At 45.5% G+C, this 13,401-nt stretch overlaps 1 protein-coding gene across 4 annotated transcripts in view; it reads left to right on the top strand.

Moving 5' to 3' along the window:
• The window catches only part of MCC (MCC regulator of WNT signaling pathway), a 511,343-nt gene that overhangs the window by 478,355 nt on the left and 19,587 nt on the right, over nucleotides 1-13,401 (top strand). For all 4 annotated transcript variants that reach the window (XR_013764460.1, XM_079143883.1, XM_079143881.1 and 1 more), the window contains 3 exons: nucleotides 3,023-3,257; nucleotides 7,274-7,480; nucleotides 11,519-11,619. Coding sequence is in view for 3 of the 4 variants with exons in the window: in XM_079143883.1 (XP_079000009.1) it covers nucleotides 3,023-3,257; nucleotides 7,274-7,480; nucleotides 11,519-11,619 (543 nt within the window). In the remaining variant the exon portion in view is untranslated. The remainder of the gene's footprint in view (nucleotides 1-3,022; nucleotides 3,258-7,273; nucleotides 7,481-11,518; nucleotides 11,620-13,401) is intronic.

The raw sequence follows: 13,401 nt of genomic DNA, 5'->3' as shown, positions 1-13,401 counted from the left end.
ATAGTGATCAATAATGATCCTTTTTATCCTTCCCCTGCATTCCCTGCTCACGCCCTGTCCTAGACTTCCATGGTCTCTCCCCAGGACTATTGCAATATCTTCCTAAGGCAGAAGCCCTTTCTGCCCTTCCTCCCTGCATCTCTCCTCAGCACAGCAGACCAAGGGGTCCTATTAAAATGTAATAGGTGGATCTTGTCACTACTCCAATAACTTGCACTGTTATTCTAGAGAAAAGATGCAATCCTTATAAAACCCTATGTGACATGACATGCAGCCTACTCTCTGACCTGTTCTCCTACTTCCTGCCCTGGCTGACTTGGCTTCAGTCACCATCTCATTCTTGCTGGTCAAGTTCAGTGCCGCAGGGCTTTTGCACTAGCTATGTCCCTTGCCAGTGTCAGCCTTCCTCCACATGTCCACATAGCTCTTTCTCTTGTCTCCTTTTGGTCTCTTCATTTGTAACATTGCCTTGCAGCAATAACCCTACCCATGTCTTTCTCTCCATTTTTCTCTTTTTTAGGAGTTCTATGCAGGCAAGAATTTTTCCAGGGTCCAGGAAGCACTCTGGTATTTCTTGAATAAATGAATGATAGCTACATTTGTTGCATGCTTACCCTATACCGGGCACTGATCTAAGCACCTTAGATGTTATTTTATCCTTCCCACATCTTTATGAAGCAGCTACTGTTAATTACTTTCATTTTGCTGGTGATAAAATAGGAAATCTACAAAGTGTAAGGTGCTCAGGTCAGCGGTAAAGGCAGCCCTTCAGCATCAGAGCTCTGTAAAGACAGAGAACCAATAGGCAATGGATCTAGTAGAGCACTTGAGGGGTATCTGTATGTGGATATCTGTTTCTACACACACACAGAGGACCATCTTAAGGAAGCCACTCATTTAATTATCACTGGCAAATCTGAAACCTTCAGATGTGCGTAGAGTGCAAGGAAGAGCCCTGGCTGAGTCCTTAGACTGGAGGCTGTGGGGGCACAATTTCCTCCTCCTTGGGGGATGTCAGTCTTTTAAGGCTTTCACCTGGTTAGATGAGTAAATTATGAGGACTAATCTTTATTCAGAGTCTTGTGACTTAAATGTTAATTGCATCTAAAAAATGCCTTCACAGCACCATGCCTGAAGGGGTGGTGTGAGATGATCAGGTTGGTCTTACTTCCTCTCCCAGTGACTTCTTTTCTGTCCTGATGGGACAAAAGGAATGAGGGACTGCACTGAAGGTCTTTGGTACTCAGGAGTTAGTCCTGCAAGTTATTCTCTGACTCAAAGACCACCTGAAGCCCTAAAGTGATCTGTTCCTCATGTGGACTCATGAAGGCTCCCGCCCTCTCTTTGCACCCTCTCTCTCCCTGGAAGCCTTCTCTTGGGGTCTTGCCCAGGCTAGCCTTGAATTCCTGGACTTTAAGGATCCTCCTGCCTCAGCCTCCCGTGTAACAAGCCACTACACGCAGCTTTGTCTCCTTCAGAATGCATCATGTGCAAAAGTGGAATTGCCCTTACTGAGTTGATCTTCTCTGCCCATTGCCCCATTCAGTGCAAATGTGGAGGGCAGGCTCTGGAGACCTCTCCCTGCTTCTTGCCTGGCTTCTAGCTGCAGGAGTCTTGGGAAGAGGACAGAGCTGTGGAACAAGAAGCTTCGGTCAAGTCTTGCACCACTTTGCAGCCCCAGGACTCGGCCAGCCACTAAATGTCTCTGAGCTGCAATTTCCAAATCTGTAATGATGGTGATGATAATGCCAGCCTGCCCTGTTTGGTTGAGAATTCAATCTTCCATCTTTCTAAAACCAGTTCCAAGAGGAGTGAGCCAAGCATAGGCAGGCCCAGTGAGGGGAGAGGAACTGCTGTGGGTCCACCAGGGCTCAAATGCCTCCAGGATGGCCTGGGTACAGTGGCTCATGCTGAGCTAATGGGGACAGCTTGCCACTGCTGGAACAGGACAGAACCTTCTTGAGCCTCAGTTTTCCTTTGGTCCTTTCGCTTCCGTGGTAATTTGGTCCCTCAGAAACCCTCTCAGGCCACCGTAGGCCCAGGGTTCAGCTGGGTGCACCTGCCCAGTTGCCATACAACCTGAGCTGCCAAGGGCCACCTGAATTGGCCCAAGTCCCTCTGGTGGACACTAGGAATATGCTGTGGAGACCTGGGTCATCCACTTTCAGCATTATTCTCACTGTATTGCACTCACCTGTTTCATGGGGTACAATAAGTAACAGAGTGATCCATGGAAAACCACCCTTCCTTCCAAGCAGCCCAGGGGACTGCTGCCACTCTTTGGGATGTGTGTGCTTGTGAGTGTAGGTAGGCACACATAGTTATAGACCATGCCACAGGTATTTTTTTCTTCAGTCTCTTGTTCCCTTAATGTTATCTCCTAAGTCCTCTCCACACCTATTTTTATTACATGTAGTTTTCATCTATTTCCCCACTTAAAACATCTCTACCTACTTACTTGTAGTTATCACTGTAATAATCACTTTTCTCATTTTATCATTTGATATGTAATAATACACTGAACCTTATTTTAGATCATAAATAGCAAACAACTTTATACATGTGTATCTTTTTGCTTCTGTGGGATTATTTCCCTGTAGTTTATTTTTAGAGTCTACAACGTTGCCCCAGAGTGTAAACATTCTTATTGTTCTTCATACTTATTTCTTGCCTGAAAGGTAGTATCAGTATTCTGTGTCATAAAAATACATACTTTTAGAAAAAATTTTTAATTTTCTTTTTGTGTGTGTGTGGTATTAGGGATTGAACCCAGGGACACTGTACCACTGAGCTATATCCCCAGTCCTTTTTAAGACAGGGTCTAAATTCCCCACACTAGCCTTAAATTGTGATCTTCCTGCCTCAGCCTCCCAAGTTGCTGGGGTATAGGTGTGCACCACGCCACACTGGCTAAAAATACTTTTTTTTTTTTTTTACTACCATTTAAATAATTTTTGAGGAGAGGGATGAGAAAATATCTCCTAGTAATGACTTGAAAATGATTTTCTTTCTTTCTTCTCAGCACAACCAGCTCCACGGCCAGTAGCTGCGACACTGAGTTCACTAAAGAAGATGAACAAAGGCTGAAGGATTATATCCAGCAGCTCAAGAACGACAGGGCTGCGGTCAAGCTGACCATGTTAGAGCTGGAGAGCATCCACATTGATCCACTCAGCTATGATGTCAAGCCCCGGGGGGACAGCCAGAGGCTGGACCTGGAGAATGCTGTGCTGATGCAGGAGCTGATGGCCATGAAGGTGTGCTGTGGGGTTCTGCCTGCTACCAGTCTCCTGGGGAGATCTCACAGGCCTCTGAGTGGGGGTCCAGCAGATAAGAAATCATCCCCATCCATGTTCAGCCTCTTCTCCCCAGAGTAGAGTCAGAGCCTTACTAATGGACAGAAGTGGTTTCCATTTGTCTGGGGGTCATTTGGGCTGGACATTCCTGGAGTGATGGTTATACTCTAGAGGATGCCTTGGGGTGTCTCAGCCCAGCTCTAGAATACTTAGTCCTCTAAGAGAAGCCAGGCCAGACCTCTGCAAGCTAGAATAAGCCTCTTTCCATCCACAATGACCCCTAATCTCAAGAATACATGAAGGTCTTTCTTGGGTCACTGATACTGACATTAACTGGAGGTGGAATGAGACCAATGTGAGGCCAGCTGCAGAACTTGACTGAGAACCGTGGTTTCCTGACACCTGGAGATGTGGGTGCAATGTGAAGCCTGCTCAGGCCACAGTGCCTGCAGGGAAGTTTGGTGATTCTGTTCAGGCCAAAGATCCTGTAAGATCCTGTAAAGTCTTGGACTGTTCACCCACTGGCTGAGTTCCCTATCAACATTTCCAGAGCAAGGGAAGCTTTCTTGGAAAACAAATACCCCTCACTGATAAGTAGTTCACCTGATTCTCTGCTGACTCAGGGCAGAGGTGTGCCGTTGCTTGGGGCTGCTCTTACAGGCCCTGGGGCAGCAGTGAGCTGAGCTGCCAGGTGGTAGTGGGGAATTAGAGCTTGGGAGCCATCTTTCTAAACCTACTTTTAAACTCTGCTATTTTGTGAACAGTGGCCTGAATTGCATTCTTGGATTCTGTCATATCTCTGACTCACAGGTGTTGGGACATGACAATGATAGGGGCATTCTCAGGCAAAAACCAGCTCAGAGCTTAGGAACTGGAGGCAAAGTGGGTCACAGCATTACCATGGGAACAGCCCACAACATTTCTCTACCATGGGGACCATGGTGTACCATCCCCAGAAAGAAGTGATTCCCCACTGCCTCTGGAGAGAGGCCAGAAACTGTCAGCATAGTACTTGGGCTCCCTGCTCAGCAATTCCCTGCTCTTGGCTTCCGGAACTGGTGTCTGGGAAGACTCCGGGCAGTGGGTGCAGATGTGGGGAGCCATCCATTTTGCCCCATGTCCAAACTTGTTTGCTTTCATCCAGCCCCTGGGTTCAGATTCCCTCCCTGGAGAGTTCTCATATCATGCTGGTTAGTTTCTGCTCTCACTGCCCATGACCTGAGTAACCACAGTGGCTTCAATTAGGAGCCCCCCTTTGTGGACCCTTGCACCCTGTGGGCATGAACCACAAGGCCACCCCTCCATTATTTATTCCAAACTTCATATTTCCTTTGTCCATAGACTAAAATTTTCCTTTTTTATATTCTGGCCAACATGTGGTGTGACAAATTCAGTGTTATACTGGCCAGGAAAGACATGTTTTTGTGGCATAAAAGTTCTCTAATATTCCTCTTGCCATGTGAAAATAAAACATGCATGATTCTTAGAATTTTGGTGAAAGAGTAAAAATTGCAAAGAGCTGGGAGGAGACAACCCATAACCTGCACCTCAGGGCCCAGAAGTCGCCATTACCCAAGTTCTGGTATGGTTTCCTTCCCATGAACTTCTTGAAGACTAAGCATCAGGGCTGCCACTTTCCCCCAGTGTGTTTGCCAGTACATATTCAACAGTACAGACCCATTATCGAGAACTTTTGTTAGATTTTTATCATTTGTTCTAGAATATAACTATGGAGAGACTCAAGTTTCTGGGGTTTTTTTACTTCTTTTATATGATTCTTGGTAAACACCTTTTAGCCTCTAGATGATGTCCTGGTTCCTTTTCACATCTGCCCTTCTTTTTTGAATGTCCTATCTTTTCATTGTGACTCCTATGCCTTATTCCTTTATTCTGTTAATCATTTGAAATATTTGCTTTCCTGTTTTTCACATTCTGATACTTCTGCTCCTGTAAATGCCAACTCTCACTTCTGCTGCATCTGCTGATAGCCCTCAGTGTGGTTCATTTTCAGTTCCTGTGATGGGGACTGGAGAACATGTGCACAGGCTCACCTTCTGTGGACATCCTTTCTCCAGGGGTCCTGTGGGTCCTGGGTTGTCACTGTCCCTACAGAATGATTCTGTTTAGATCTGGTGAGACCTTGGGTTTCAGAGGTTTATTGCTAGCTTGGGGTATATTCTTGGCTCAGGATTCCTCTACCTCACATACATATGACACAAGTTTGAGATTTTGATTCCTTAAAAGGGCCTTTTATTCATCCATGGCTTGAGATATGACAAAAAAATATTTTGGCCAAATTTCCAGAAAGGAAGTTTTCTAGTCTCTTATTTTGGCAGTACGTTGAGAGTCCCAGCTCATAAAAGAATCAGTCCTACCTTTGTATAGTTGATAAGATCCCAGATGGCAGGGCCTGCAGACCTGGCCTCATACCTCTGCTTACTTTGCTGGACTTCTCTCTTCATCTGTGGCACCCATGGGTTTTCCTTCTCTTCTTTCTAAATTGCATTTATGTTTGAGTGAACATCCATGTTAGCTCAGTATGCAATGTTGCTAGAACCTTCACAATCCTGCTTCTGATGGCAATAGATTAGAAGGTTTCTGGGTATGGAAATACCCTTCATTCTGGTTTTGATGCCTTGTCTTCCAGGAAAAAAGATTTGGCCTGTTCTTCTGAGCTCACTGATGAATGTCCTATATCCCTGAGAAGACTTTAAACTATTCCCCACCTTGAAGGATAAAAACATCTTCCCAGGAGAGCATATCAGGCCTGCAGCTCATTACTGTCAGAACCAGTAACCTTGACAAGTCCATCTCAAGGCAGCCCAGCTTTCTGCAGAGCCCTTTTGAGCAAGGAATCATAGAGATAAATCACTGGGGAGGCTAGGCTGGTGATCACACAGTGGTGACCCCCCTTGAGTAGAGGTGAAGGGCCAGGGGTCATGAATGGGCACATCTTGAAGGGGTGGGGGAGACAGCAGAGCTTAGTGGTGATGAGCCTGGGCTCTGAGCCAGATAGCCTGGGTTTAAACTCTGGCTGTCCAGCCTGTCCAGCAGCCATGGGCAAGTGAATGTTGTTCTCAGGCCTCAACTTCCCATTCACAAATGAAAATGCTCATATACCTATCTTAGGTTGGGAAATGAGTTACTTTTTGTGAACCCTTAAAACAGTATTATGTGCTCAGCAGAGGCTGGTGGTCATCACTGGTCCAAGGATAATGTTGTCTCATTTTGGATTCACTTCTTACTCTCTATAGAAAACAACCATTTGAATCCTTTAAGATACTTTTAGAAGTTATCTGGCAAGGGGTGAGCTTAGTGGTAGGGTGCGTGCCTAGCATGCACAAGGCCATTCTGATTTAATCACCAGCACCGAAAGAAGTTATCTGAAAAGAATTCCCCTTTAAGAACTCTTTTCCCATTGCTTTCATTGGGGCCTTCAGAAGTAGACAAGAACTAGAGGATGCTGTTGTGATAGGCGTCCGCCACCTGCATGACTCAGCTGCAGGGTAACAAGGGTGCCATCTGGGGTGGTTAAATATATAGCTTGGCACTGAAGCAACTGAAGTGGGACTCAGAAGGGACCCAGTGGGACCCAGCTTCTTATATGGATGTACAACTTTGGGCTACTCAGCTCAGCCTCTGTATGCCACAGAACTGGTTTCCAACAAGGCAAATGTACCCATTTGGGGTCGAAACTATTAGAAAGGTTTTCCTTACACTGAACCACAATCTGCTTTCCTATGACTTCTACCCATTTACTTACTGCTAATCCCTAGAGTGACAAAGCATATAGCTTTGTCCACATATCAGTCCTTCAGATGTGTGGAGACAGCTGTCCCATCTTTGTCCAGTGCTCTTATTCCCAGTTTCAGAGTGATCACTATCGCAGACCCCTGGGCTGTAGCCAGACCCCCATGACACCCCTTGGTGCTGGCACATTCCAGGCATTCTTATGTCGTGTGCTCTCCACTCTGTAGGAGGAGATGGCCGAGCTGAAGGCACAACTGTACCTACTGGAGAAAGAGAAGAAGGCCCTGGAGCTGAAGCTGAGCACGCGTGAGGCACAGGAGCAGGCCTACCTGGTGCACATAGAGCACCTCAAGTCCGAGGTGGAGGAACAGAAGGAACAGCGGATGCGGTCCCTTAGCTCCACCAGCAGCAGCAGCAAGGACAAACCCAGCAAGGTAGGGCTGGGTGGCATGGGACACCCTCTGCTCAGGTGGTACTTCCTGCCCAATGACCACTGACATCTTCACCTACTGCCTCAGTTTCCTTGTTTGGATATGAACTGCTGGTCATTCCTAGATGGCTAAGAGGATGGCATGTGAGCAGAGAGAGGCCAGATCCACACTGGAAAACACAAATGTTCCTGTGTACAGTGGCTAGAACACTTTCACTCCTGGCAGTCTCATCAGAGGAGTGACTGTGCAGTGGCCCAGTGGTCGGACATTGGTCTCACCTTCTTCTGCACCTTCATTTGCTGATTTGTGGTACTTCTGTACTAATCATTGCATTAGTATCACCTGTAGATCTCTCATCTCTAAAGAAGGAATGTCTGTCAATTTAGTTGAGGAAGGTGAGGCTCTAAAGAAGTGAATGAAGGGTGTCCAGCTAAAAACAGCAGCAGCAGGTTTTTAACCCACACTTGGCTGGCAGTTTGGCCTCCTCTCATGTGCCTGCCTCCTCTGCCCCTGGCAGCATTTCAGCCATAGTGGGCTGGTGAGCTGGAAGCAGCCTGAGGGCAGGGTAGGAGGCGGGCAAGCCCCGGATTGCAGAGCATACAACATCAGCGAGTGGGAGTCTGGTGATATAACTTTGTAAACCTGCATACCTGTCAGCTCTCCAGGTCATTTTTCCTAGGAGCCAAGCTCATTCTATCTACATTCCAAATAACTGCAATGGAAAGGGAACGGGAGGTGGAAAGCAAGCCCTGGACCCTAAAGAATTATATTCCTCATCTGGGGTACTGTTCATTCTATGTATCATATTCTCTACTAATAAATGCCACTTCTCCTAATCCAAGTTCATTTCAGACCTAGGATTTGTCAGCATATGCTGACTTGTTGGTTTTGTAAGTAGCCTTTTCACAGCACAAGGGCAGGGAGTTCTCCAGTAAAGTTGTGTACCTGGGAAGGAAGGGACGGTGCTGGTGCCACTCCCTAAATAACTAAATAGCATGCATTCGGCAGCATGCTTCACAAATGGCCTCCCTCCCTCCCTACTTTCCCTACCTCCCTCCTGCTGAGGAGCCTGGGGAGCACACAGCCTGGCACCTAGGTGTGCCAGCTCTCCTAGGACCCTGGCTGCCCTCAGTCATCTGTTCATTTGAGGAGTGTGATCTGACACAGCATACTAGGACCTGGTCAAGCTGTGGACACAGTCCATGGTAGACCAATGAGGACTGTCCTCCAGGAATTTATATTCTGAAGGGGAGGGTGATGGGTAGATATGGTTAGAGTTGAGTGAGGGGGTGTTCCAAGTGCCAGAATTCCACTGATAGGATCATGGGAGACCATGAGCTGACCAGAGTTCAGACTTGAAAATTCAGTAAAGGTTTTCTGGAAGAAATGATCATGGTTCTAAACCAAGACCCACAGAGGCTGGGAACTAGTCTGTTGAAGAGGCCTGGTATGGAGACCAGGGGAGAGAAGGCGCACATTCTAGGCCAACAGGACAGCATATGTGAAAATATGGAGGAAAGAGAAATCCATGCTGGAGGGGTCAGCCAGCCATGTTATCCTGAGAACAGTGAGGAATCATGGAAGGGTCTGTCTGCAGGGAATGATGTGATAACAGTTTGAGCTTTGGGAAAGACATTGGCAGAACCAGAGTTCGGGGAGTCATGTTGGGGGTGGGGTGGGCAGCACCCCACATGGTACAAGTCATTTGCTAGTACTGGGACTTAGGAAGATAGTATTTTTCTGTCCCATAAAACACCCTCGAAGTCTTTTTTAGCTTTTTCAAGTTTGTTAGTAGTCAGTTAGGGACTGAGCCTGAGAGACAGGTGTTCCTAGGGCATGGTGGGTATGGACTCACCAGGCTCCTGCCAAAGGCCCCACTGAGCATTGTCTCCTAATACTTGGTATCTATTTTGACTGGAGGAAGCATGTTTTGTGGAGTGCCTTCAAACTATAGAAATTTCTTTGACAGAAAAGGCCAGGTGATTTTTTTAACATTACAATAAGAAGCTTTATGAGGGTACCCATTGTTGTTCATGTTAAGAAATTAACTTAGAGTAAGCTGATTTTCAAGTATTAGATCTATTTACTATTTCAAATACTGCATCTATTTACTAATTCGATAAAATCTCCCCTCCGGGCTAGTCATTGGTCTTATTTGTTGGAGATGAGGCAGACAGTCTAGAGCAGGGATCTGTAAACTTTTCTGGAGAGGAGCAGATAAGTAAATATTTTAGGGTTGTGGGTCATGCAGACTCTGCTTCAGCTCCTCCACTCTGCTTTTGTAGGGCCGTCAGTGAGTGTGGCTGTCTTTACTAATGCTTTCTTGATTGGCATTGAAATCTGAATTTCATGTAACTTCTGCCAGCATAAAATTTTCTTCATTTAACTTTTTCTTCTTTTTTTTCCTGGGTACCAGAGATTGAACTCGGGGACACTTGGCCATTGAGCCACATCCCTAGCCCTACTTTGTATTTTATTTAGAGACAAGGTCTCTAAATAAGTTGCTGAGTGCCTCCCTGTTGCTGAGACTGGCTTTGAACTCGGAATCCTCCTGCCTCAGCCTCCTGAGTCATTTCATTTGACTTTTTGTCATGATTTTAAATTAGAAAAGCTAGTCTCCACCTGTGGGCTGTATATAAACAGGTGGTGGGTGGGCCACATTTGGGTCTAGAACATCCACTCTTGTTCCATTAGGTGGGTGCCCCTGCTTGTTTTAAAAACTTCCCTCCAGCTAATAAGCAGGGTCCAAAATCCATTCCAAGTAGCATTAGGTTTTTGCAGTCCTTGTCTATGTAAAACAGACATTACCACATATGCTCAGCAAGAGGCACTGTAGGTGAGACAAGGCAGTCCCTGACTTTAAGGAGTCTCATGGAACATCAACATCAAGAGACTGGACGTACAAAAAGCAAGGCTGTTACGGAATCTCACAGATGCTGTTGGCTGCTGCGGGCAGACTTGGCTCTGTGAGGACAGCTAGATGGAGAGGAGGGAGCCCAGGTAGAGGGCATGCCAGAAAGAAGCGTGTTCAGGTGTGGGATCTGCTGCCGCCCAGGATCCCTCTGTGTAGGTGGTATTTCTCTGTGAGAGTGGGCTTAGAGAAACAGGGTGCCTCCTGTCATTAAGACTGGTTTCATCCCACGGTGATAGAATTTTCTGTTTACATTCCATCTCCTGCAACAGATCTCAGGCTTTTTATTTATTCTGTGGCCTGGAGCATGATAGATCCTTAGTACAGATGTCTGTTGAGCACATCATCTGATAAGTTCCTTCCCACTGGCCACCTCATTATGCAGTGTAGCTGCAGCTCAGTCTATATGTAAAGTAGAACAGTCACGCTGGCATGGCTGCTGCTTGGGAATAGTCTTAACTCTGGGATTCAGGAGTTCTGGCTCTTAGGTTTCTCAGCTGCAAAAGGGGAGAATTTGCCTAAATGATACATGGTCCCTGTCCAATAATTCTACATGAGTAAGGGCGGAGTATACTTCTGTTGTCCTTCTCCTTTCTTGAATTTTCCAGATGATTCCATGGTCCCAGTAAAGCTCCTAAATCTAGAGAAGACTGGCTTTCTCCCCAGAAGTAGGATGGGGCAATTAGGATATTCATGACTATTGCTTATTTGAAGAGACTCATCTGGAACCAGACAGCCTGGATTTGAGTCCTGGAGCTGCTGTCTCCTGGCTGGTAACAGGGCATTATGATCTTTCTGTGACTTAGGATCCTAACAGTAGTACCTTCCTCAGAGGGTCCACATGAGGATTCAGTGAGTGAATGCACGTGGTAGGCTTAGACCAGAGCCAGCCCCAGTGAGTGCTCAGCACACTGGGGGTCATTAGACCACCACCCAGCAGCCTACACAGGTAACCAGAGATCTGGAAGCAGAGGGGACTGCCTTTCATCTGCTGCCAGGCTTTCTCCTGCAGCCCCATCCGAGGCTGCCAGCCCTGCTGTTCACCCTGCATGCTCTGCTGCACAGATTTGAGTTCCAGGTGCTCTTGGGCTTGGTTTCAGGCCTGACAAGAATGTGTTTGCTGTTCTCAGGAATGTGCTGATGCTGCCTCCCCAGCGCTGTCACTGGCTGAATTAAGGACAACATGCACTGAGAGTGAGCTGGCTGCAGAGTTCGCCAACGCCATCCGTAGGTAAGCACCCTTCCACGTTCCCCTTTGTGACTTACCCCAGGGATGAAGACAGTTCTGGGTTCTCCTGGCTGCTCATGCCAGCTCTTCCTGATCACACAGGACTGCCAGGGGAGAAAGTGCTAATACTACTTTTTTTTTTTTTTTTTTTTTTTTTTTTTTAGATCTATATAGTATGTTCTACTTTTGCCCAGACGTTGGAGGGCAGAAATGGAGAAGCCAACTTTGTGCCAGGCTTTTCAAAAGCAGAGTAGTGGGTGGAGGGAGAGTTACATAGGCAGTTATTCTATCTGCAAATAAGAAAATGTCTCTTCCTTTCCTTTTTTGTTATGTTGTTTGCATTGACTAGAACCTTTCAACTGATGTACAGCCATGGTGACATGAAAACAGGCATCCTTACCTGGATGTCACCTTTAGTGGGATTGTTTTCCATCAGCACTGGTGGCCCTTTTCAATGAGAGGCCTCATATATTTATTCAGTTCTGAGAAATTTTCCTGTTATTTCAGTGTCTTCTACATTCTTTCTCTTCTTTTGCAAGGAGAGACAAATCAAATTCATCTAGATCCATCTTCCATATCCTAACTTTTCATACTTCCGCTCCTTTGGCTCTGGGTTCCAGAGCAGCACTGTCCAATAGAGATGTAATGTGAACCACATATGTAATTTTTAATTTTCCGGTAGCCACATGAAAAAAAAAAATGAACAGGTGAAATTCATCTTAAGAACACATTTAGCCCAATATATTAAAAATATCATTTCAACCTGGTATGTACTTTATGTACTACTTTAAATCCCAAGTAGAGACCAGCCAACATTTTAAGTGCTCAGTAGCTGCATATGTCTATTGGCTATTCTATCAGAGAGTTACAGTTCTAGAGAGATTTTTTTATATTTATATATTCATACATACATAGCCATATATACATTTTGACACATAGCAACTGTACATATTTATGGGATACTTTGTGGCATTTCGTAGAGTGATTCTTTAGCTCAGTTTTCAAGATCACTAATTTAGTCTTTAGTTATGTCCATGGTGGTGTTTGGGATCTCTCTCTCTCTCTCTCTCTCTCTCTCTCTCTCTATATATATATATATATATATATATATATATATATATATATATATATATATATATTTAGTGATGAAATCATCTCTTTTCTTAATGAAATGATATTATCCTCTTGCATCTAAGGATATTCATTATACTTATTATTTTGGTACAAGGGATTGAACCCAAGGGCACTTACTTAGCCACTGAGCTACATTCCCAGCCCTCTTTTCTTTTTTCTTTTTCTTTTTTTCTTTTTTCTTTTTTTTTCCTTCTTTTTTTTGAGCCAGGAGCTCACTAAGTTGCTTATATTCTTGCTAAATTGCTGAGGCTGGCTTTGAACCTGGAATCCTCCTGCCTCCACCAGGACCAGCGGACCAGCTATTATTCTTAAATCTTAGTGTGTGCTATGTAAACTTAGTTCCTCTCATGCAAATTCTTTTTGTATTGAGTATTGTGACTCTTGGTGTTGACTTTCCTTAACTACTTGGTGGGTCTGGTTTGTGTGTTCATTTTGTATTTGAAATTCCCCTGTGGCCTGTTTGTAAGTATTATGTCTGCCCACTGTGACCTCCCTCCTGACACATGGCCAGGTACTATGAAGTGGGTATATAAGAAGCTTGTCTTCTGAGATTTCTCTTCCTCCTGGCTGATAACCACTGTCAAGCCTGCATATCTGACCTAATTAAGCATCTGGTCTCTTCCTGCTCCTATAGAGAGTACCTCTGAATTC

Source organism: Sciurus vulgaris (assembly GCF_902686455.1).
Source record: "Sciurus vulgaris genome assembly, chromosome: 6".
NCBI lineage: Eukaryota > Metazoa > Chordata > Mammalia > Rodentia > Sciuridae > Sciurus > Sciurus vulgaris.
Note: the sequence above shows the minus strand (reverse complement) of the source record. Positions and strands in the feature narration are given on the sequence as shown.